Below are 22,868 nucleotides of genomic sequence, written 5' to 3' on the forward strand. Positions count from 1 at the left end.
TGCATAAGGTAGCCTAGAGGTTTGAGAGGCGGGCCAGCATCCAGAGGGTTGCCTGTTTGAATCCCAGCTCAGACGAGCAATATATAGTGCAGTGTGAACTGGCATTCTCCCTGGTTCTGGTTCAGCCTGGTTGGCTGGCTGGCTGGCTGGTTGGCTGGCCTCTCTTGTCCCTGGCTGGCTGGCTGGCTGGCTGGCTGGCTGGCTGGCTGGCTGGCTAGTTGGCTTGTTGGTTGGCTGGCTGGCCTTTCTTGTCCCTGACTGGCTGTCTGGTTGGTTGGCTGTCTGTCTGTGTGCATGTTTGAAACCAACATGTTTCAAGCAGACCACCATAGTCCCTGTGCCCAAGAACACAAAGGCAACCTGACTAAATGACTGCAGACCCGTAGCACTCACGTCCGTAGCCATGAAGTGCTTTGAAAGGCTGGTAATGGCTCACATCAACACCATTATCCCAGAAACCCTAGACCCACTCCAATTTGCATACTGCCCAAACAGATCCACAGATGATGCAATCTTTATTGCACTCCACACTGCCCTTTCCCACCTGGACAAAAGGAACACTTATGTGAGAATGCTATTCATTGACTACAGCTCAGCGTTCAACACCATAGTACCCTCAAATCTCATCACTAAGCTAAGGATCCTGGGACTGAACACCTCCCTCTGCAACTGGATCCTGGACTTCCTGATGGGCCGCCCCCAGGTGGTGAGAGTAGGTAGCAACACATCTGCCACGCTGATCCTCAACACTGGAGCCCCCCAGGGGTGTGTGCTCAGTCCTCTCCTGTACTCCCTGTTCACCCACGACTGCATGACCAGGCACAACTCCAACACCATCATTAAGCTTGCAGACTACACAACAGTGGTAGGCCTGATCACCGACAACGACGAGCCTATAGGGAGGAGGTCAGAGACCTGGCCGGGTGGTGCCACAATAACAACCTATCCCTCAACATAACTAAGACTAAGGAGATGATTGTGGACTACAGGAAAAGGAGGACCGAGCACGCCCCCATTCTCATCGACGGGGCTGGAGTGGAGCAGGTTGAGAGCTTCGAGTTCCTTGGTGTCCACATCACCAACAAACTAAAAAGGTCCAAACACACCAAGACAGTCGTGAAGAAGGCACGACAAAGCCAACTCCCCCTCAGGAAACTAAAAAGATTTGGCATGGGTCCTGAGATCCTCAAAAGGTTCTACAGCTGCAACATCGAGAGCATCCTGACTCTCTATATGATTCCCTAATCACACTGTGTATGTCAATCAAATCAATCACATTTATTTATAAAGCCATTCTTACATCAGCTGATGTCACAAAGTGCTGTACAGAAACCCAGCCTAAAAAGCCATGTCTATTACTATAAATGCTATGTGGAATACAGTAGATTGTTTTTTCTTTCTTCTTTTTTTATAAATAGATGAGAAATCGTAAAATGTATTACTGTTTAGCTCCTGAGTGGCACAGCCATCTAAGGCACTGTAGCTCAGTACAAGAGGTGTCACTACAGTCCCTGGTTCGAATCCAGGCTGTATCACGAATCCAGGCTGGCCCAGGTCATCTGAGTTTGGCCGGGGTAGGCCGTGATTGTAAATAAGAATTTGTTCTTAACTGACTTGCCTGGTTAAATTAAAAAAAATAGCTATTTACTGTAGCATTTTACTGATGATTGATTGACCCTACTAACTAAATGACACAGTTGGTGCTATGGCTTCATTTAATCCCCATTTTGGTGGATTTGTATTGCTCATAGTTAATAGATGGCATATGAGACAGACTTTATAAGAATATAACACATTTATTGTACATTTCAAGGTCCAATTGCACATCCGTATACACCGTTGTGGAGAGGTTGAGAGGTAAACTACAAAACAACTTAACGGTATTAGTGACAAGTGTGAATACATTAGAGGATATACAGTAATAACAATACAACACTCATATAAAACACTTCCTGCATGATATCCAACACACACGATACAGCATAACACTTTCATCTGCAGCTCTAGTACTTGTAACGAAGTGAACACCCTGGGAAAAAGTGATTTGACTTTCTTCGACAGTAAGTCAATTGTATTGAAGTTAGAACATCGACAGGTGGATTGTATTCATGAACATCTTATCATTTTGCCACCACAATTAAATAGAACACATTGTACACATTCCTACTCAGGTGGTAACTGCAGCTATTCTTCTACACGTACCATATACACACACATCACAGGAGGTTGGTGGCACCTTTAATTGGGGAGGACAGGCATGTAGTAACGGCTGGAGCAGAATAGGTGGAAAGTGATCAACAACATCAAACACATGGTTTCCATGGTTTCCATGTGTTTGATGCCATTCCATTCACTCCATTCCAGGCATTATTATGAGCCGTCCTCCCCTCAGCAGCCTCCACTGACACATATTACATACTTAAACCACTTTGCATTAGTAACAAAGACAAGGACAATCATTCTGAGCAAATGTCAAACTTGGTTTGAGCAATATGAATTCTCTTTCATAACTCTTTTAAAGACACCGGCTCTAGAACATTGGCAACGACTAAGTATTTTTTTTAAATCCCACTTTGGGGCTGGATGTGTCAATGTGTAGTTCATACATGCATAATCTATTATCAGAATTACTGTGTTACCGTAATTAGACATGAAATCCCTAGTTTGAAAGCGACTGTTTTTCCTGGAAGGGTTGATGGTCTATTTTCCCTCCATTTTTCAGTTTGATTTCAACTAATGAGCTTCAACCCCTCGTCATAATAGTGACAACTAGCAAGAGGCACATCGTGCACCACAGTAGAGCGAGCGAGAGAGCGATGACGTGCTGCGCATACAGTATCTGCACATAATCTGATATAGTATGCAATTTTCAGGGACCACTTTTGGCTTGTGAGAGCTACTTTCAGAACCACTGGCTAAAAAGTCTAGAAAAGTACTGGATAATCTCTTTAATTCTTATTGAAAATAGTTTGAATATGGAATCTGAATAGGATTCCTTTCCAGTGACATCTATGCCTCTTCTTTAGTTGCTGGTTTGTAGATAACGTTCTGTCTGGAGTCCTTTTTGATACTGCAGAGAAAGGAAATACACAGACTTAGTCTACAAAATGTGGACCTGCAGCCTCTGCTTAACTCAATGGCATAGGAGTGTACGTGTAGCCCGTATGATATGACATAACAATGGTCGATATTGACCAGTTTATATTGGTGTATGTATAGCTGTATGCATGTAGTATATATAGTATGTTGGGTGCATTAGAAAACGTGACGAATCCCGGAATCAAGGGAACAAAGGGTCGCAAAACGACTTATTGTTTTTCAAACGATATTTGACAAAGGACATTTTGGCCTTTGACGAAGGACATTTGGTCTTCAGCAATGAACATCTGTTGCATACCAAAACAGAGGGATCTTTCCGTGGACATTTGGTTTTATGACTGGACAGGTCGGCCAAAGACTGTCTTCATTCTGGGAAATGTCGGGAACAACACCAGAACTCATCATTTGTCAGAAATGAGAAAATCAAGGAATCTTACTTACCTACAGTATTTTTTACGCTGTTGGTATGCGTAGAGCGTGAATAGCAGCAAGGTGACGGCAAAGAGAGCTCCAAAGGCTATGGCCAAGATATCTCCTGTAAATCAAGACATCAATTAGATGTTTACCATCTAGATGTTTTTATGAACCTACCTTAATCGGGCAGTTACAAACCAATTCTGAATTTTGAAAATGTAACATCATCAGTTATCAATTACATATTTTGTGTTTAACTTCATTTAAATACTGTTTAAGAAGTGAATACATGGGAAAGTATTTAAACCGTTTAAACTGTGTATCTTATATTTAGTTAGAAGTTGTACACGTTGGATTTGTATTACTGTTGAGCACAGCTTACCTCTTGCCAGGACCTCTACAGAAACATGACAAAAAGAGAGATGTATATTAAAACATAAACTCCAGCATGTAAAATGTTAAACAGTCTGTGTTCCTGTCACACAGGTAAGGTCAGCATGGTGAACGTAGAACATCAGCTCAGAGCACAAGGCCTTGTTTAACTTCTGATATGTACAATCTACATCTAAACGCCCCGTCAGACACTGATAGTAGAGCTCCGGGGTGAAGTTTCCTCTAGGTACAGATCTAGGATCAGCGTCCCCTCCCCCAATCCTAACCTTAACCATTAGTGGTCGGAAATGAAATACTGACCCAAGATCAGCATCTTGGGGCAACTTCACTCTACTCCAATAACAGTTTACCTTTACAAATCAAAGCTCTGGCATCAAAGCCAGTGACATCCATCACATCAATAATGAAAAGTCAAGATGCTGTGTACACACTGCACAGTACACACAGGACTCCAGTTAACTGTATGACAAACAGCCTAAGAGCATGTTCAAGAAAACATTAAGATAAGGGGAGCATGGCTACCATGCGCCACCTGCCCTTATAAAACCCATGTACGTCCAGAGAACAATTGTCCTATGCACCACCAGCGTTTTAACCTGGTCCCAGATCTGTTTGTGCTCACCAGCGTTTTAACCTGGTCCCAGATCTGTTTGTGCTCACCAGCGTTTTAACCTGGTCCCAGATCTGTTTTTGCACCACCAGCGTTTTAACCTGGTCCCAGATCTGTTTGTGCTCACCAGCGTTTTAACCTGGTCCCAGATCTGTTTTTGCACCACCAGCATTTCAACCTGGACCCAGATCTGTTTGTGCTCACCAGCATTTCAACCTGGTCCCAGATTTGTTTGTGCTCACCAGCATTTCAACCTGGTGCCAGATCTGTTTTTGCACCACCAGCGTTTTAACCTGGTCCCAGATCTGTTTGTGCTCACCAGCGTTTTAACCTGGTCCCAGATCTGTTTTTGCACCACCAGCGTTTCAACCTGGTCCAAGATCTGTTTGTGCTCACCAGCATTTCAACCTGGTCCCAGATCTGTTTGTGCTCACCAGCGTTTTAACCTGGTCCCAGATCTGTTTGTGCTCACCAGCGTTTCAACCTGGTCCCAGATCTGTTTGTGCACCACCAGCGTTTTAACCTGGTCCCAGATCTGTTTGTACACCACCAGCGTTTCAACCTGGTCCCAGATCTGTTTGTGCTCACCAGCATTTCAACCTGGTCCCAGATCTGTTTGTGCTCACCAGCGTTTTAACCTGGTCCCAGATCTGTTTGTGCTCACCAGCGTTTTAGCCTGGTCCCAGATCTGTTTTTGCACCACCAGCGTTTTAACCTGGTCCCAGATCTGTTTTTGCACCACCAGCGTTTTAACCTGGTCCCAGATCTGTTTTTGCACCACCAGCATTTTAACCTGGTCCCAGATCTGTTTGTACACCACCAGCGTTTCAACCTGGTCCCAGATCTGTTCGTGCTCAGCTGCTTGTCAACGCCTTGTCACTCTTTGTCATGCCAAATAATGTTGAAATCATAGCACAAACTGATCTGGGACTAGGCTACCATAGTTTTTCTAAATGGATGACAATTGGAGCCTGCATAGTCAACACGTGATTATTTAAATGACATGGTTGTCCTTGGTTGACTCTCTCGGTGCTCCGCATGACAGCGGCTGTGAGAAGGCATTATTATATATCCTAGAACTCCAGGCTCGTCAGAGTTTGACTTTTTTTTTAATCATACTAAAAATAGTCTTTGGATTTATAATACTTTGCTTACCGGATGGCCCAGTTGATGGCCCTTCACTGTTAGAGGCATCAGTCTCCGACAAGGTGTTGATAGAGATACCTGGATGTCCTGCAACTGCAAGCAAAAACAATGACTTATCTCAATGTTAACGGGAATAGATAGAAAGTACAATATTAATAATAATAATATTAATAATCATATTAATAATAATAATATGAATAATATGAATAATAACTATAATAATAACTATAATAACAATAATAATATGAATAATAATATCAATGTGAATAGCGTAGTGGTCAGAAGAACATGAATGAATAAACAAATAAATGACAGAATTCCCTAGAGTCGACCACCTCTCATGTAACCGTCACACTAATAATATGAGATGTATCATGTAGAAGAAGGAATTTTCACACGTTCTCGTGAAGGTTGTACGTTAACATGCAATACCCCTGCCTTTGAGTGATGAGTTTGTTTCTGAAAGTACTCCCAACCTTTACAAGGTCATACATGAACCCATTTGACATGAAGTATACGTATGTACATGTGTGCTCTGGTCATGAGACTGATCAACATGTATAGAGTGCTAAGATCAATACCTGTTAAGGGCACACTGGGTTTCTGTCTTGTGAAACTTGTGTCGTGTGTACATACAAAACCTCAACAAAAAGCCTCTGGCTTGTAAGAGTTGTGCAACCAGGACCGTAAAACCCTTGACCTCGGCTTAGCTTCTCAAATGACGTTGGTCTATAGTTTGTGAATGTCTCACAAGACAGCGAGGTTGCCTAAGGTGGAACACACGTGAAGTGTGCATAGGGGGACGATGTTTACTAACCGATTATGGTGGGAGTGTCTGTGAACGAGGCGAGGACGTGTCTCCCATGTAGAAGCTGAGGTGCTCTGAAGTTCTTGGTCAGGTGCTGGTGTTGGCCTGCTTTCAGGGTGTCCTCCAGAGCAGCCAACTGGAGAACACAACATGGACACCATCAACATGGAGATTCATTACCATATTGTAGATTGAAGATAGATTCTACTGTTATGTTCAGCCACCATGACCGACACAGTTTTCAAACAGATTACCATATAATTGAATTTAATAAATGTGTAAAACAAATTAAAACATTATCTAGTAGTGCTCTGTCTAAACGTTACATTTCTCTTGTTTGAAGATCTATTTTTAGACATGAAAATACAGACATACAGTACAGGTAGTAGTGGATCTCTTGTACTCTCAAGGAGGTATACATGATGCAAGTCAATCTGTAAATCAATCTCCTGGGTTGGTGACTGACCTGCCTCCTGGAAACCCTGGTATCATTACTGACCTGCCTCCTGTACACAATGGTATCATTACTGACCTGCCTCCTGTACACTATGATGGTATCATTACTGACCTGCCTCCTGTACACTATGATGGTATCATTACTGACCTGCCTCCTGTACACTATGATGGTATCATTACTGACCTGCCTCCTGAACACTATGATGGTATCATTACTGACCTGCCTCCTGTACACTATGATGGTATCATTACTGACCTGCCTCCGATAGAATATGGTATCATTACTGACCTGCCTCCTGTACACAATGGTATCATTACTGACCTGCCTCCTGGACACTGTGATGGTATCATTACTGACCTGCCTCCTGTATACTATGGTATCATTTCTGACCTGCCTCCTGGACAATGTGATGGTATCATTACTGACCTGCCTCCTGGACACTGTGATGGTATCATTACTGACCTGCCTCCTGGACACTGTGATGGTATCATTACTGACCTGCCTCCTGGACACTGTGATGGTATCATTACTGACCTGCCTCCTGGACACTGTGATGGTATCATTACTGACCTGCCTCCTGGACACTGTGATGGTATCATTACTGACCTGCCTCCTGGACACTGTGATGGTATCATTACTGACCTGCCTCCTGGGCACTGTGATGGTATCATTACTGACCTGCCTCCTGGACACTGTGATGGTATCATTACTGACCTGCCTCCTGGACACTGTGATGGTATTATTACTGACCTGCCTCCTGGACACTGTGATGGTATCATTGAACATTGTCCAGTTGACTGTTTGGAAGCAGGGAGGAGTAGTAAGAGAGCCATTATATCTGTAGAAGCGCTCCAGCTTGTTTGGCAAAAGATGACGGACATTGAAGGCAGGGATCTCAGTGTTAGACTCTGGAAAGGTGTAAAAGAGTTCATCAATTGTGTGGACCATGTGGGTCCTTAAGCTGTCATTTTGTTTCTCCTTAATGTTTATGTCTCTCCTTCTGTTGTGGATTTCTTTTAACGCATTGCAGTTTCTGTATGGAATACACATTTCTGTGAAAACGGACATTAAAGTACAATCTAATCTAATCACTAAGAATGTGAGAAACACCATGTGGATTCTTAGTAATCTCTTGTGGGCAGATGCACATAAATGCTGACTCCAGTTCGCAGCTAGCATACAGAAATCGGTGGTGGTAGTCAAATTTGTTTTTAACTGTAATGCAGTTGATTGGTGACGATGACATTTAAAAAAAAAAAAATTACATTTTATTTCACCTTTATTTAACCAGGTAGGCAAGTTGAGAACAAGTTCTCATTTACAATTGCGACCTGGCCAAGATAAAGCAAAGCAGTTCGACACATACAACAACACAGAGTTACACATGTAGTAAAACAACCATGCAGTCAATAATACCGTAGAAAAATAAGTCTATATACAATGTGAGCAAATGAGGTGAGATAAGGGAGGTAAAGGCAAAAAAAGGCCATGGTGGTGAAGTAAATACAATATAGCAAGTAAAACACTGGAATGGTAGATTTGTAGTGGAAGAAAGTGCAAAGTAGAAATAGAAATAATGGGGTGCAAAGGAGCAAAATAAATAAATAAATAAATACAGTAGGGGAAGAGGTAGTTGTTTGGGCTAAATTATAGATGGGCTATGTATAGGTGCAGTGATCTGTGAGCTGCTCTGACAGCTGGTGCTTAAAGCTAGTGAGGGAGATAAGTGTTTCCAGTTTCAGAGATTTTTGTAGTTCGTTCCAGTCATTGGCAGCAGAGAACTGGAAGGAGAGATGGCCAAAGGAGGAATTGGCTTTGGGGGTGACCAGAGAGATATACCTGCTGGACCGCGTGCTACAGGTGGGTGCTGCTATGGTGACCAGTGAAATGTACCTGCTGGAGTGCATGCTACAGGTGGGTGCTGCTATGGTGACCAGTGAGCTGAGATAAGGGGGAACTTTACCTAGCAGGGTCTTGTAGATGACCCTGCCAGTGGGTTTGGCGACGAGTATGAAGCGAGGGCCAGCCAACAAGAGCGTACAGGTCGCAGTGGTGGGTAGTATATGGGGCTTTGCTGACAAAACGGATGGCACTGTGATAGACTGCATCCAGTTTATTGACTAGGGTATTGGAGGCTATTTTGTAAATGACATCGCCGAAGTCGAGGATCGGTAGGATGGTCAGTTTTACGAGGGTATGTTTGGCAGCATGAGTGAAGGATGCTTTGTTGTGAAATAGGAAGCCAATTCTAGATTTAACTTTGGATTGGAGATGTTTGATGTGAGTCTGGAAGGAGAGTTTACAGTCTAACCAGACACCTAGGTATTTGTAGTTGTCCACATATTCTAAGTCAGAACCGTCCAGAGTAGTGATGCTGGACGGGTGGGCAGGTGCAGGCAGCGATCGTTTGAAGAGCATGCATTTAGACATGAACATGTATTGGGCTTAACATCCATATAAGCATTATACTCTGATTTTACCTCAACATAGTGTGAAATACACATAAACATTAGCCTAAATGCAGGCAAATTTTGCTGGGGGGGTAAAGAGGAGATTCGGGATCTTTCCCCAACGCGTTTCCATGGCATTCCCATTGTTTTGGTTTAGTTCCATTGACCTCTTTCCGAATCTATGGAAGAGGAAGCTTTCCACAAGAAGTGAAGGCAGTTGTAGGATAAGCTCATAGAGCTAAATGAATGGTTGAAGTGGAGATGCAGGTAGGAAACCGTGCAGCCTTTTTACTTAATGTTATCTTGGCTGAGTTCCTATGTCAAGCGCTGGGAAATGGATTCCAACATCTCAGAAAAGGTAAGGTCTTGTCATTTCATTTAGCTAGTAATTAGCTGGATGGCTAGTTTAGCCCAAATCTCTACAAGTATTGAATGCGTATGACAGCCCCGCCGAAGATCAAGAGGTATGAATGCTCTTACTTCTGCAGATGTCAAATCTTGTAAATGTTGTACGGCCACTGAATTCAAATTGGAATTCATATAACTGTTGGGGATAATACAAAGTGGGAATTTAATTATTGGAATTTACCTAACACTTGAATTGAGAGGAATTCAATTATTTCTGAATTCAAAGACTAACCTGGAATTTAATTTCATTAAATGGAATTTACAGGGAGAGGGAATTGAATTAGAATATAATTTGCAGAATTGACCCCAACCCTGCTGAGAGTTTCTGTTTAGGGGGGTGAAGACTTTGCTCGTCTTGTTAGCATCTTTCTCATATATCTCCCCTAGAAGCTAATGGAGCATCTGATGCAATTATGCAAGATTTTAGTTCTGGGTTTCCGAGATTAGATTCTCAGTAATACAGTTCTATCTAATTTTCTGTCAATTCTCTAAAATGATCTTGCTATATTCATTTTATGAACCTAGAAAGCATAAATGAGAAAACAGTCTCCAATCTGTTGGAGACAACACAAGAACATTTCAAGAAAGGAGTATGTAAACTACATCCAACATTGTAGTACACAATGTTTTGGCCACAAAACAAAATGGTCTATGGCTAGAGGCATATCACGGGGTTACCTTCGATGCTGACATCAGCGAGCGCAGACAGGATCTTTTCATAGTTGTCATTCTCATGAAGACCAATCTAAATCAAAAAGAGTCAGGAAGTGATTAAAGTGATTACTTTTGTATAATTTATTTAATAATCTCAAGGATTCTTCTGATTAATGTCTGTTTTTTAAGTATGTGAAACCCAAGACAAATGTCTTATCCTAGAATCTTATCCAGTAGTGGTGCATGAAAATAGACAAATGACACTTCAAACCTTTGAGTCACCGTGATGAGTTGTTATTACTGGTATAATTCTACATGTGAGGAATAACTTACCCCAATGAAGCCCCCTAATACAGCCAGGCCATCTGATTTGCTGGCTGCCTCGGACAGATTTGCATATTTAGAGTTGTAATGAACTATGTGAATCTGGGAAGAGAAGCACGGGAACATGTCCGTCACTGTTTGGTACAGTATTATTTAGAGCCATGATTGCACGGAACTTCTCTTCCATCTCCTACTGCTCAAGTGAACAGCAAACATGGTTTCAAAAATCAGATAAAGCAACACCTCTCACCTATTTCACCTGAATATTTGGTGTGCATGTACTGATATGTAGGCTATGTGTAAGTGATGGCCTTGATGCTACTGAATATACATGTAATATATGAATATGTAAATGTTAAAAGCCTCGAATAGTAAGTTTCTTTTCCCAGCGTTGAGTCAGTACAGACACTGCAAGTGTCAGTGAAACAATGAACACCAGCAAGAAATAGTTAGTAGTGAATCATGGTAGTGATGTCCTAGGTGCTTCTGGATGTAAATGTCATGTATGAATATGTAAATATGTAAATGTAAAGCCATAGAAGATATGAATATGTAAATGTGAAATGGTAAAGCCCTAGAATATGTAAATATGTAAATGTTAAAAGCCTAGACTATTAGGTTTCTTTTCTCTGTATTGAGTAAGTACAGAACTTTTTTCTTGTTTTACATTTCTGTAGTTCTGTCCTTGAACTGTTCTTGTCTATTAATGTTCTGTATTATGTCATGTTTCATGTTTTGTGAGGACCCCGGGAAGAGTTGTTGATGTTATCGCAACAGCTAATGGGGTCCTAATAAAATACTAAAATATTAAAATTGCTGTGTTGTCTTGTCAGTGTTGTCGCTTTTAGTATGTTGACTATGAGCCACATGCCAAAGAAAATTTCCCATCTTGACATATAGATTTGATGGGCAATAAAAGGATTTTCAGTTTAAACTAATTGAACCTGCAATAATTCTGGGTCATTTTTTCATTTCCCCAGTATTTCTGACTTCCTCACCTCTGCAGGGAAATGGACGTTATCTATGGTGTGTTCAGATCCTGGTACCTCTTTGGTCCCCCAGTGGAAATGCAGTTGGGCGGCCCGGAACTCGTTGTCAAACCCACTGGTGATGCGCATGGTGTTGGGCAGGACCAGCTGCACTGGAGACACACACAGGGCACAACAACTACTTGGTTCTATTTAGTTTTCCAAGTGTAGAACCCTCTGCAAAGCCATCCACGTTTTGGTACAGCTTTATAAGGAAAAATGTTGCCTAATAAATGTTGCTCGTACTGTCAATATAATGCATATTAAACAGCCAGGAACTTACAGGTATGGCCGTTGTTCAAAAGTGTCAATGCTAAGCTGTCTGTCAGATCATAGCCCTCCAGTGTTATGGGTGGCAGGCTGCGGTCATAGAGGGCTCTCCTGGTATCAATGTCAATGGGAGACTGGGATTTTCCACTGCAGTGTGAGAACTCAGAGGACCAGGCAGCTTGATCTGTCAATAGGATGTGGGGAAATTATTAACAGAACAATGGCCCTTCCGCAGTGTGACTTAGTTAATGATAAGACACGGCTCTCTTCTTATGAACACAAGTTTTTTGCACATGAGATTTACACAGGAAATCCTGCATGAAGTGAAATATGCATGACACTGCAAGTGTCAGTGAAACTATGAACACCAGCAAGAAAAAGTTAGTAAGGAATCATGAAATAGTAACTATTGATGACCACCAGGAAATAGTGATGACCACCAGGAAATAGTGATGACCACCAGGAAATAGTGATGACCACCAGGAAATAGTGATGACCACCAGGAAATAGTGATGAACACCAGGAAATAGTGATGACCACCAGGAAATAGTGATGACCACCAGGAAATAGTGATGACCACCAGGAAATAGTGATGAACACCAGGAAATAGTGATGAACACCAGGAAATAGTGATGACCACCAGGAAATAGTGATGACCACCAGGAAATAGTAATGAATAAGCTGTATACCGTCTTATTTAACTCTGGGGCGATAATATTTGATTAATGATGTGGGAGTATTAATGTGTTTAGTTTAACACCTGTAACAAGAGGCTATAAATTAAAGTTCTTGATCACAACCATTCATAAAGAGATCAACAATAGCAAACACAATTACTATTATTATCAATGAACTGTTTAATAACTATCAAGCAATCTTAGGTCACGCTAACTTCACTCATTCAGTTACATTATGGCTTCTTCTCACTAAGTAATACCAAGCTACAGGTACAAGATCGATCGTGGAGGTGGACATTAACAGTGGGATGTTCCACTCATATCAATGAAGACTATATGCTAAGTGAGGTGTCTTGAGTATTGGTAGAGTTTGTACCTCTGGCTCACATTTATGATCTTATTTTACCACCGTAACTAAAGCAAAACATGGTTCTCTCTTTATTACAGACGTGATAAGCCTTTCTTTGAGCGACAGAAAAAGAGACTTGTGTTGGTAACTGATAGTTGGACCGATAAGGCAGATCAGCCTGTGCAGAGAGAAGGATACAGTGCATGTATTCTCGTAATAACAACGGTTGTGAATATTTACCTTCGTAGCCCCAGTGTCCACCATGAGGGACACCTGCAGAAAAAGAGGGAAGAGGATTAATTTATCAGTGATTTGTAGTGAACGGCAGCAAAACAATATGAGCAGCATGAATATATGCATTTGTGAGTTTATAATTTTACAGGTTACTAAAAAGTTGACGTTATTAGAGAATAATAATTCAAACTGTTTTGTCTGAGGATCAGATATGTGGGATCAAATAGCTGATCTTGAAATATTGTGTTTATTAAAGTTAATTCCAAACTATGCTTAAGTAATATCCACCTATTGCAGCAACCAAACAGATATTGGCAAATGCACTCATCAAAAAATGACTTGGAACAACTGTGACCCATTCTTATGTGTTAGGCTAACCCAATACATATCCATTTACGACGTAAGTACATATTTAGGCATAACTGTACAATTCTGATCAACCATTCAGGATGTATTTCATCAGCTTAGGTTCTTTAAATGGTTAAAAGGAAGCAGCCAAGTTCTAATCCCAAGTTGAAAGAGCCAGGTATCTGAGCACTCTGGTTCTGGATGACGCAGATATTTACTATTACTCTTTTAACCACACACACAATCCTAACTGTATGCTCTTGTGTGAACGTGGCCATTATCAATCCCCCACTGTATGCCCTTGTGTGAATGAGTCTATTATCCAGCCTGCCAGTAAAGGCGTCAGCATACTTCAGTTCGGCTGGCGCCTTGCGGAGAACCGAACAGTAGAGAACCGAACGGTAGAGAACCGAACGGTAGAGAACCGAACGGTAGAGAACCGAACGGTAGAGAACCGAACAGTAGAGAACCGAACAGTAGAGAACCGAACAGTAGAGAACCGAACAGTAGAGAACCGAACAGTAGAGAACCGAACAGTAGAGAACCGAACGAGTGTACTCGCATACTCACTTAAAAGACTTTCACTTGATAAACTTGAAAAAAGCGGCAATAGTACTATTTGTCCATTTTGAGACACCGTAGCCAGTATACACTTCCTCAAAATAGTCAGAATTTAAAAATAAAAATTATTTCACCTTTAGTTAACCAGGTAGGCTAGTTGAGAACAAGTTCTCATTTGCAACTGCGACCTGGCCAAGATAAAGCAAAGCAGTTCGACACATACAACAACACAGAGTTACACATGGAATAAACAAACATACAATCGATAATACAGTAGAAAAATCTATATACAGCATGTGCAAATGAGGCAGGATAAGAGAGGTAAGGCAATAAATAGGCCATGGTGGCGAAGTAATTACAATTTGGCAATTAGACACTGGAATAGTAGGATGTGCAGAAGATGAATGTGCAAGTAGAGATACTGGGGTGCAAAGGAGCAAGATTAATAAATAAATACAGTATGGGGATGAGGTAGATTGGATGGGCTCTTTACAGATGAGCTATGTACAGGTGCAGTGATTTGTGAGCTGCTCTGACAGCTGGTGCTTAAAACTAGTGAGGGAGGTAAGAGTCTCCAGCTTCAGAGATTTTTGCAGTTCGTTCCAGTCATTGGCAGTAGAGAATTGGAAACAGAGGCGCCCAAAGGAAGGATTGGCTTTGGGGGTGACCAGTGAGATATACCTGCTGGAGCGCGAGCTACGGGTGGGTGCTGCTACCAGACACCTAGGTATTTGTAGTTGTGCACATATTCTAAGTCAGAACCGTCCAGAGTAGTGATGCTGGACAGGTGGGTAGGTGCGATCGGTTGAAGAGCATGCATTTAGTTTTACTTGCATTTAAGAGCAGTTGGAGGCCACGGAAGGAGAGTTGTATGGCATTGAAGCTCATCTGGAGGGTAGTTAACACAGTGTCCAAAGAAGGGCCAGAAGTATACAGAATGGTGCCGTCTGCGTAGAGGTGGATCAGAGAGTCACCAGCAGCAAGAGCGACATCATTGATGTTTACAGAGAAGAGAGTCGGCCCGAGAATTGAACCCAATTCCGGACAACAAGCCCTCCAATTTTACATACTGAACTCTATCGGAGAAGTAGTTGGTGAACCAGGCGAGGCAATCATTTGAGAAACCAAGGCTGTTGAGTCTGCCAATAAGAATGTTGTGATTGACAGAGTCGAAAGCCTTGGCCAGGTCGATGAATACGGCTGCACAGTAATGTCTCTTATCGATGGCGGTTATGATATCGTTTAGGACCTTGAGCGTGGCTGAGGTGCACCCGTGACCAGCTCTGAAACCGGATTGCATAGCGGAGAGTGTACGGTGAGATTCGAAATGTTCGGTAATCTGTTTGTTATCTTGGCTTTCAAAGACCTTAGAAAGGCAGGGTAGGATAGATATAGGTCTGTAGCAGTTTGAGTCTTAAGCTAAGATAACAAAAAAAATATCTGTCATTAATTTTGACATTATGCAGAGATCTTAGTCATGCAATTTTACATCTAACTAGGATGTTTGATGCAGTATTTTTCAATAAAAAAAAATGTCATGAAAACGAGTTGTTTCTCGTTGAATGACAACAAAGACTTTATTGAAGAATCCCTACTGTTGACCAATCCTTGATGAAAGGGCGTAGACTTTGGCTACCGACTTCAACTTGCTTCAAGAAAAAAAATTGTGTGCCCGAAAAGCCGTAAAGAACCCCACTGAATTCCAAAATGAACAAAAACTTCACAAAGTGTCTTCATAATATATGCACGAACTCTTCCAAACTGTTTTGGCTGAGAAGCGAGCGGACGCCTTTAAGCCTTGCTCAGGGGGATCAGACGGGACAGAGTGCCATGTTCCTAATGGGGCAGACGGGTCCAAACAGCCTGATTGGAAAACCCCGGGTCATTGTTGTGTTACATGGCCCCTGAGCCACCAGGGAGACCGAGGAGGCAGACTAGGCTCCATTGTAAATAGCTCCTTTGTCAGATTCACCATTATGAGCATGTCATCACCTAAAGACATGCCTGATGATGATATCATCAGAATGCTGACATCACTAAAACCGGGATCCAATTTGGAATACAGTTATCCCCCTTTAAGAATAGACCATAGGACTGGACTGAGGAATCTTAGTGAGAAGTTTGATGCATTGAACAACTGGCAGTGAGACTTGACTGTGAAAACCTCACTGTGTCTGTCTGAGACATACTTTAGGAAGGGAGGTGACCCTTCATTTTGAAACCGGTAGTTCTGTGATGTGACGTGTTCAGACTTAATTTAGAAACTGGTGAGAAGTCATCCACTGCACACAGCCAGACTGAGTTGACTTTCAGTTAGGTTTAATTTTCTCAAAAGGTTTCAGTTTTTAATTTTAATTTCAGTTCACACATTTTTTCCCCCTAGTTTAAGTTTACTATAACAACCTCGTCAACAAGTTTGGAGGGAACGTTCAGTTGATTCACCTGTCTGTTTGACGTATGAATATACTTATTGTACCACTGAGAAAAGCCACAAGCAGAACCCCATGTTTAACACTTGGTCAGTAAATCATGAATTCGATATTTCACCTCAACATTGGTGATGCCTCTTTTTTAATTCTACGGTTTAAAAAGGAGCCATTGGTTTGTGGGTGCGTCTCTGCGGTAGGCAGCCACACAGAAGACAGTAGTGTATTACTGCTATTGAGTCTGACACGTGGAAAGGCTGGCTGATGAAATGCCGGACTGCACATTCTGAATCACTGCACCTTTTGCCAGGGCACACGGACTCTACGTGCCTTTTAAAACGTACAGTCAAATCTCAGGGCAGAATGTGCTGTGATTCAGAATGTGCAGTCTAACATTTAGTACGTCACTTCTTCCACAGTGAGTCAGTAGAAGGGAAACCCTGATGTCAGTATTATTGAATCATTTCAAATAAATGTTACCATATTAGTCCACCTCATTAGAAATAATGTCTTTATTATGCCAAAAGATGCTAAAGAAGCACAAATTTGCTTTTATTTTTGGTTAGCTGTAATTTGACTTTTATATTGCCCATAAGGTGGATAAACAAAGGTCATTATGTAAAGAATTACAGCTAGGTTACAATGGTTACAATTTAATTGGGTGTAAATACTTTTCTATAAACTACTTTACCAAATCCCAATGCATCCGATTATTGTATCAAAAGAAAGATGGAGTTAGAAATGAAAGCCCTTCCTATTCCTCACAAGGATGTGTTAAAGTAAATGTTGAACTTTTCTTTAGACAGTTCAAAATACCGGTGAGGCCAAATTTAGTTTCAAACAAGCATCACGGAAGCATGTCTCTGTGTGAAAATAAACAGAAAATGTGTTTGTTCTCACAAGTGCTTAATATGGATTAGTAAACTCACTGTTTTGGTATTTGTAAACACTGAAACCCTAATAAGTTTGTTGGGCAACTTCCATCGATGCCAAAAATCTGGTTTTAAAAGAGCTAAAGGATTCCTTGTTTTTGGAACTAAATGAAAATCTTCAAGTATTTTCAAAGGTCTGATTATTTGGACAAAAGAATGTAACTGTTTCTTTTTCTACATATGAGGAATGGGATGTTCTATCCATATTGGCTGTCTATTTAGCCAAACACAGCATGTCCTTTAGGGACAGCAGAATGTTCATCCAGAAGCTTTAAACGGTTTTAGTTTAGTCTTGTTCTTCATGAAAACCTGTCTCAGCCATATCAAAAAACGTATGTATAAATCATGTGTATAAAATTGGCTAGATCCAATATTTGGGACCAGATGCTGCCAAGTCAAGTGTGTAGTCTAGTGTCAACACTAGTCTTATGAGTGGAGACATGGTTTATAGGACTTGTCTTGCTGTCTCCACTTTGTAACTTCCTGTCAAAGACAGACTGAGACAGCCACGATAAAACATCATTAGTGTAGTTGTCAGTACTCCCAATACAGCACGTATCCCAGTGACTGTGCCTGTATCCCCCACCTCTCTCCCCCACGAAATACCACAGACGCCAAAATTCTAACTTTTTAAAAAAAAAATTTATAAATTCCTGTGAGGCTTGTGTTCAGATCTGAGGTATTTTCTTTATGACCGAGCACTTAATTGTAAGCTGTCAGTAGAGTCCAACCTGACGGAAATTGGTTTTACAGTGACAATATTAAATAATTTAAATTAAGAAATTAGGCTGCCATTGGCATATTCATAAAGAGCAACAATTGAAGGTTTTACATGTCATGAAAAGAAATGTATGTAAAATATGATTTTGAATCTTGAAATCCTTACTTTGATTAATCATGTATGCCTTTTCATGATGGAACATCTCTAACCAGCTTAAAACAAACATATGGTACAATAGAATGGTTAAATACTGTATATTGCCTAATGTTCTAATCTCAGGTGTAGGCTACCTCCTGTTGAAATCAAAGACATTGAACTAGGAAGCACTAAGTCATCACTTGTTGGAATATAATACTCTGCATAAACAATATCCTCAAACTATTTGTTGAAATTTTAGATAATACTGTAGGTTATAACAGAATCAATACTCCTATCCCTGCCCATGTATGTCTCGTCCATTGTCCAAAGTCTAAAGGAAGGACTCGTTTATCTAGGTGGTAATTGCGTCTGACACAATTAGGTGACTTATCTGCACTGGTAAATAAGCATGAGGTGATCTGGAGGAGTGATTATGACAGTGGTGAAAAACACTGGCTCTATTTTCCTCGTGTTAGAACGCTTACCCACACACATCCGAAGCTTTGCCTAATCACTCTTACAGGATTTAAAACACATGTTTTGGGTTTAAATATTTTTTTATGAACTTTAATCAAAACCATTTTGATAATACTTGCATAAAAGGTGAAAACTATTGCTAGAAAGACTAGCTTTTGAATACAAACTTGAGTAACAGTCTTTATTGAGATGTTACAATAAAAAAAGCATTATTGTAAAAAAATGTTTTTATATCTAACCAAGTATTCAAATAAAAAAGTGAATCATGAATTAATCTTGAAACGAAGCAATGATGCAATACCAAAGACCTTGTCTTCTGAACTGAAACCAGGTCCACTGTCCGATCAACGTTTAGCCAACGTCTTCTGAAGCACCATACACATCACACTACTACACACATCACACTACTACACACATCACAAATCACACATCACACTACTACACACATCACAAATCACACTACTACACACATCACAAATCACACTACTACACACATCACACTACTACCCACTAAACATAAAACATCCCATCTGACCAGTTGAAATAACACCACCTTGCTGGGTCAGTAGCAGCCACAACACTCACCTTTAGGATGATGCTCCCCGCTGTCCTTCTCACTGCTCCCGCCATCCTCCTCTTCGGAGGATGAGGAAGAGGAGGATGCATTTAGCACCAGACCATGGAGGAAGAGGAAGGTGAGGAAGATCTTGAGAATCATCTGGTCAAGGTATTGTTAGGATCTCCTGTGTCAAACAAGCACTGTGGCAGTTCTCTGAAAATGGTCTGTCAGGTATTCAGTCTACAGTTAAACTATGTAATGAAGTCTACTGTCTGTCTCTCAGGTAGTCTACATATAGACTATGCAAGGAAGTCTACTGTCCGTCTGTGTTCAGTCAAACTGTCTTTAGTGAGACAGCACCCAGCTAGTTATCAACCGGACACTCAGTAGTAATTTTGTCCTGAGAAGAGAAATGTTCAGCTAGGCAACAGAGCACGTTTCAACAGAGCAGGTTTCAACAAAGCACACTTAGCAAGAAGGTAAGAGGAGTAAAGTTGTCTTCAATATACCAAGCTTCAGTCTTCATACTCTCTCTTCACTCATTGACCTGTGTCTCCTCTCCTTCACCGTTACTGGATCTAGGGCCAGGTCATCTGGTCTGGGCTTTTTAAAGGCAACTCGGAGGACAGCCCAGGCACCAATCAGGAGCCTAGGAGCTGCTCAAGGTGCCTGGTACATCCCCTGTTCTCCCCCACTTCCCTCTCTTTCTGCTGGACTAGACCCACACACAGCCACAGACACACACACAGTCCCTATCTAATCTCGTGCCTTGTCAGACTCTCTCTTTCTCTATCTCTCAATCCCTATAGCTGCACAGAGCAAAGTCCAGAGGACTGCCAAGAGAAGGTGTGAGAGGGGGAGTTTGATGGAGTGAGGAGAAATGCAGGTAATGATAAGGGCAGTCAGGAATGAATGAAATATCAAAGTGAAAAATAAATAAATGAAGATGTATTGTCACATACACCGGATATGTGTAGTGAGATGTGTTGTTTTATAGGGTCAGTCAGAGTAGTGCTGCGCCCCTGGAGCAAATTAGGGTTAAGTGCCTTACTCAAGGACATATCAACATGTTTTTCACCTTCTTTGTTCTGTCTGACAAGGGGGTGTAACTGTACTTTGAAAGATAAACACATTTACTACAGCCAGGGATTTTTACTATTACTTACACATGTTGTTCACTGGCAACCCTAACAACAACCCCAACAACGCTAACAACAACCCTAACAACCCTAACAACAACCCCAACAACGCTAACAACAACCCTAACAACGCTAACAACAACCCCAACAACGCTAACAACAACCCTAACAACAACCCCAACAACGCTAACAACAACCCTAACAACGCTAACAACAACCCTAACAACAACCCCAACAACGCTAACAACAACGCTAACAACGCTAACAACAACGCTAACAACAACCCTAACAACAACCCCAACAACAACCCTAACAACAACCCTAACAACAACCCCAACAACAACCCTAACAACAACCCCAACAACCTTACAACAACCCTAACAACAACCCCAACAACAACCCCAACAACCCTACAACAACCCTAACAACAACCCCAACAACAACCCTAACAACAACCCCAACAACAACCCTAACAACAACCCCAACAACGCTAACAACAACCCTAACAACGCTAACAACAACGCTAACAACAACACCAACAACAACCCTAACAACAACCCTAACAACGCTAACAACAACGCTAACAACAACCCAAACAACAACAACCCTAACAACAACCCCAACAACAACCCTAACAACAACCCTAACAACAACCCCAACAACAACCCCAACAACAACCCTAACAACAACCCCAACAACGCTAACAACAACCCTAACAACGCTAACAACAACACAAAAACAACAACCCTAACAACAACCCTAACAACAACAACCCCAACAACAACCCTACAACAACCCTAACAACAACCCTAACAACAACCCCAACAACAACCCTAACAACAACCCCAACAACAACCCTAACAACAACCCCAACAACAAACCCAACAACAACAAACCCAACAACCCCAACACCAATAACAACCCCAATAACAACAACGCTAACAACGCTAACAACAACAACAACGCTAACAACAACCCCAACAACCCTAACAACAAACCCAACAACAAACCCAACAACAACCCCAATAACAACAACCCCAACAACAACCAATAACAACCCCAACAACAACCCCAATAACAACAACCCCAACAACGCTAACAACAACCCCAACAACGCTAACAACAAACCCAACAACAAACCCAACAACAACCCCAATAACAACAACCCCAACAACGCTAACAACAAACCCAACCCCAACAACCCCAATAACAACCCCGCCAACAACAATGCCAACAACAACCCCATCAACAACCCCATCAACAACCCCAATAACAATGCCAACAACAACCCCAATAACAATCCACCGTACCTTCTTCGCTGTGCAATCTGGTTTCCAAGCTGGTCACGGGTGCACCTCAGCCACGCTCAAGGTACTAAACAATATCATAACCGCCATCGATAAAAGACAGTATTGTGCAAGCCGTCTTCATCGACCTGGCCAAGGCTTTCGACTCTGTCAATCACCGCTTCTCAAATGACTGCCTTGCCTGGTTCACCAACTACTTCTCAGATAGAGTTCAGTGTGTCAAAAATCGGAGGGCCTGTTGTCCGGACCCCTGACAGTCTCTATGGGGGTACCACAGAGTTCAATTCTTGGGCCGACTCTTTTCTCTGTATATATCAACGATGTCGCTCTTGCTGCGGGTGATTCCTTGATCCACCTCTACGAAGATGACACCATTCTGTATACTTCTGGCCCTTCTTTGGACAATGTGTTAACAAACCTCCATTTACAAAATAGCCTCCAACACTCTACTCAGCAAACTGGATGCAGTCTATCACAGTGCCAACCGTTTTGTCACCAAAGCCCCATATACCACCCACCACTGCGACCTGTATTCTCCTGTATTCTCTCGTCGGCTGGCCCTCGCTGGCTCCAGGTCATCTAGTCTTTGCTAGGTAAAGCTCCGCCTTATCTCAGCTCACTGGTCACCATAACAACACCCACTCGTAGCATGCGGTCCAGCAGGTATATCTCACTGGTCATCCCCAAAGCCAACACCTCCTTTGGCCGCCTTTCCTTCCAGTTCTCTGCTGCCAATGACTGGAACGAATTGCAAAAAATCGCTGAAGTTGGAGACTTATATCTCCCTCACTAACTTTAAGCATCAGCTACCTGAGCAGCTTACCGATCGCTGCAGCTGTACATAGCCCATCTGTAAATAGCCCATCCAACTACCTACCTCATCCCCATATTGTTTTTATTTACTTTTTTTGCTCTTTTGCACACTAGTATTTCTACTTG

At 41.8% G+C, this 22,868-nt stretch overlaps 1 protein-coding gene across 3 annotated transcripts; it reads right to left on the reverse strand.

Annotated features, from left to right (window-relative positions):
* Positions 1 to 1,777: 1,777 nt before the first annotated feature.
* ca9 (carbonic anhydrase IX) lies at positions 1,778 to 20,259 on the reverse strand. Of its 3 annotated transcripts, none has more exons than XM_029710413.1 (12): positions 19,510 to 20,259; positions 13,328 to 13,360; positions 12,075 to 12,245; positions 11,810 to 11,904; positions 10,773 to 10,865; positions 10,464 to 10,530; positions 7,678 to 7,835; positions 6,480 to 6,606; positions 5,672 to 5,755; positions 3,896 to 3,910; positions 3,545 to 3,634; positions 1,778 to 3,070 (listed from the first exon to the last, which is right to left on the reverse strand). In XM_029710413.1, the coding sequence occupies exons 1-12, from the start codon at positions 19,640 to 19,642 to the stop codon at positions 2,949 to 2,951; spliced, it is 1,188 nt and encodes a 395-aa protein (XP_029566273.1). In that variant the 5' UTR covers positions 19,643 to 20,259; the 3' UTR covers positions 1,778 to 2,948. The 3 variants fall into 3 exon arrangements, with proteins under 3 accessions (XP_029566273.1, XP_029566272.1, XP_029566274.1); XM_029710412.1 differs by having other exon boundaries at positions 11,762 to 11,904; positions 19,510 to 20,257; XM_029710414.1 differs by having other exon boundaries at positions 3,541 to 3,634; positions 11,762 to 11,904; positions 19,510 to 20,253.
* Between the last annotated feature and the right edge of the window lie 2,609 nt (positions 20,260 to 22,868).

The sequence above is a fragment of the Salmo trutta genome, chromosome 23 (genome assembly GCF_901001165.1).
Source record: "Salmo trutta chromosome 23, fSalTru1.1, whole genome shotgun sequence".
NCBI classification, from domain to species: Eukaryota; Metazoa; Chordata; class Actinopteri; order Salmoniformes; family Salmonidae; genus Salmo; species Salmo trutta.

What these genes read in the sequence shown, in the direction of transcription:
- ca9 (XM_029710412.1), bottom strand. Translation starts at nt 19,642, where the DNA reads ATGATTCTCAAGATCTTCCTCACCTTCCTCTTCCTCCATGGTCTGGTG. An exon ending in TTTGAACAACGGCCATACCT is followed by an intron (nt 11,905 to 12,074) that starts GTAAGTTCCTGG and finishes GTGTGTCTCCAG; the next exon opens with TGCAGCTGGTCCTGCCCAAC. An exon ending in TCACAGTGTCCAGGAGGCAG is followed by an intron (nt 6,607 to 7,677) that starts GTCAGTAATAAT and finishes TGTGTTCTCCAG; the next exon opens with TTGGCTGCTCTGGAGGACAC.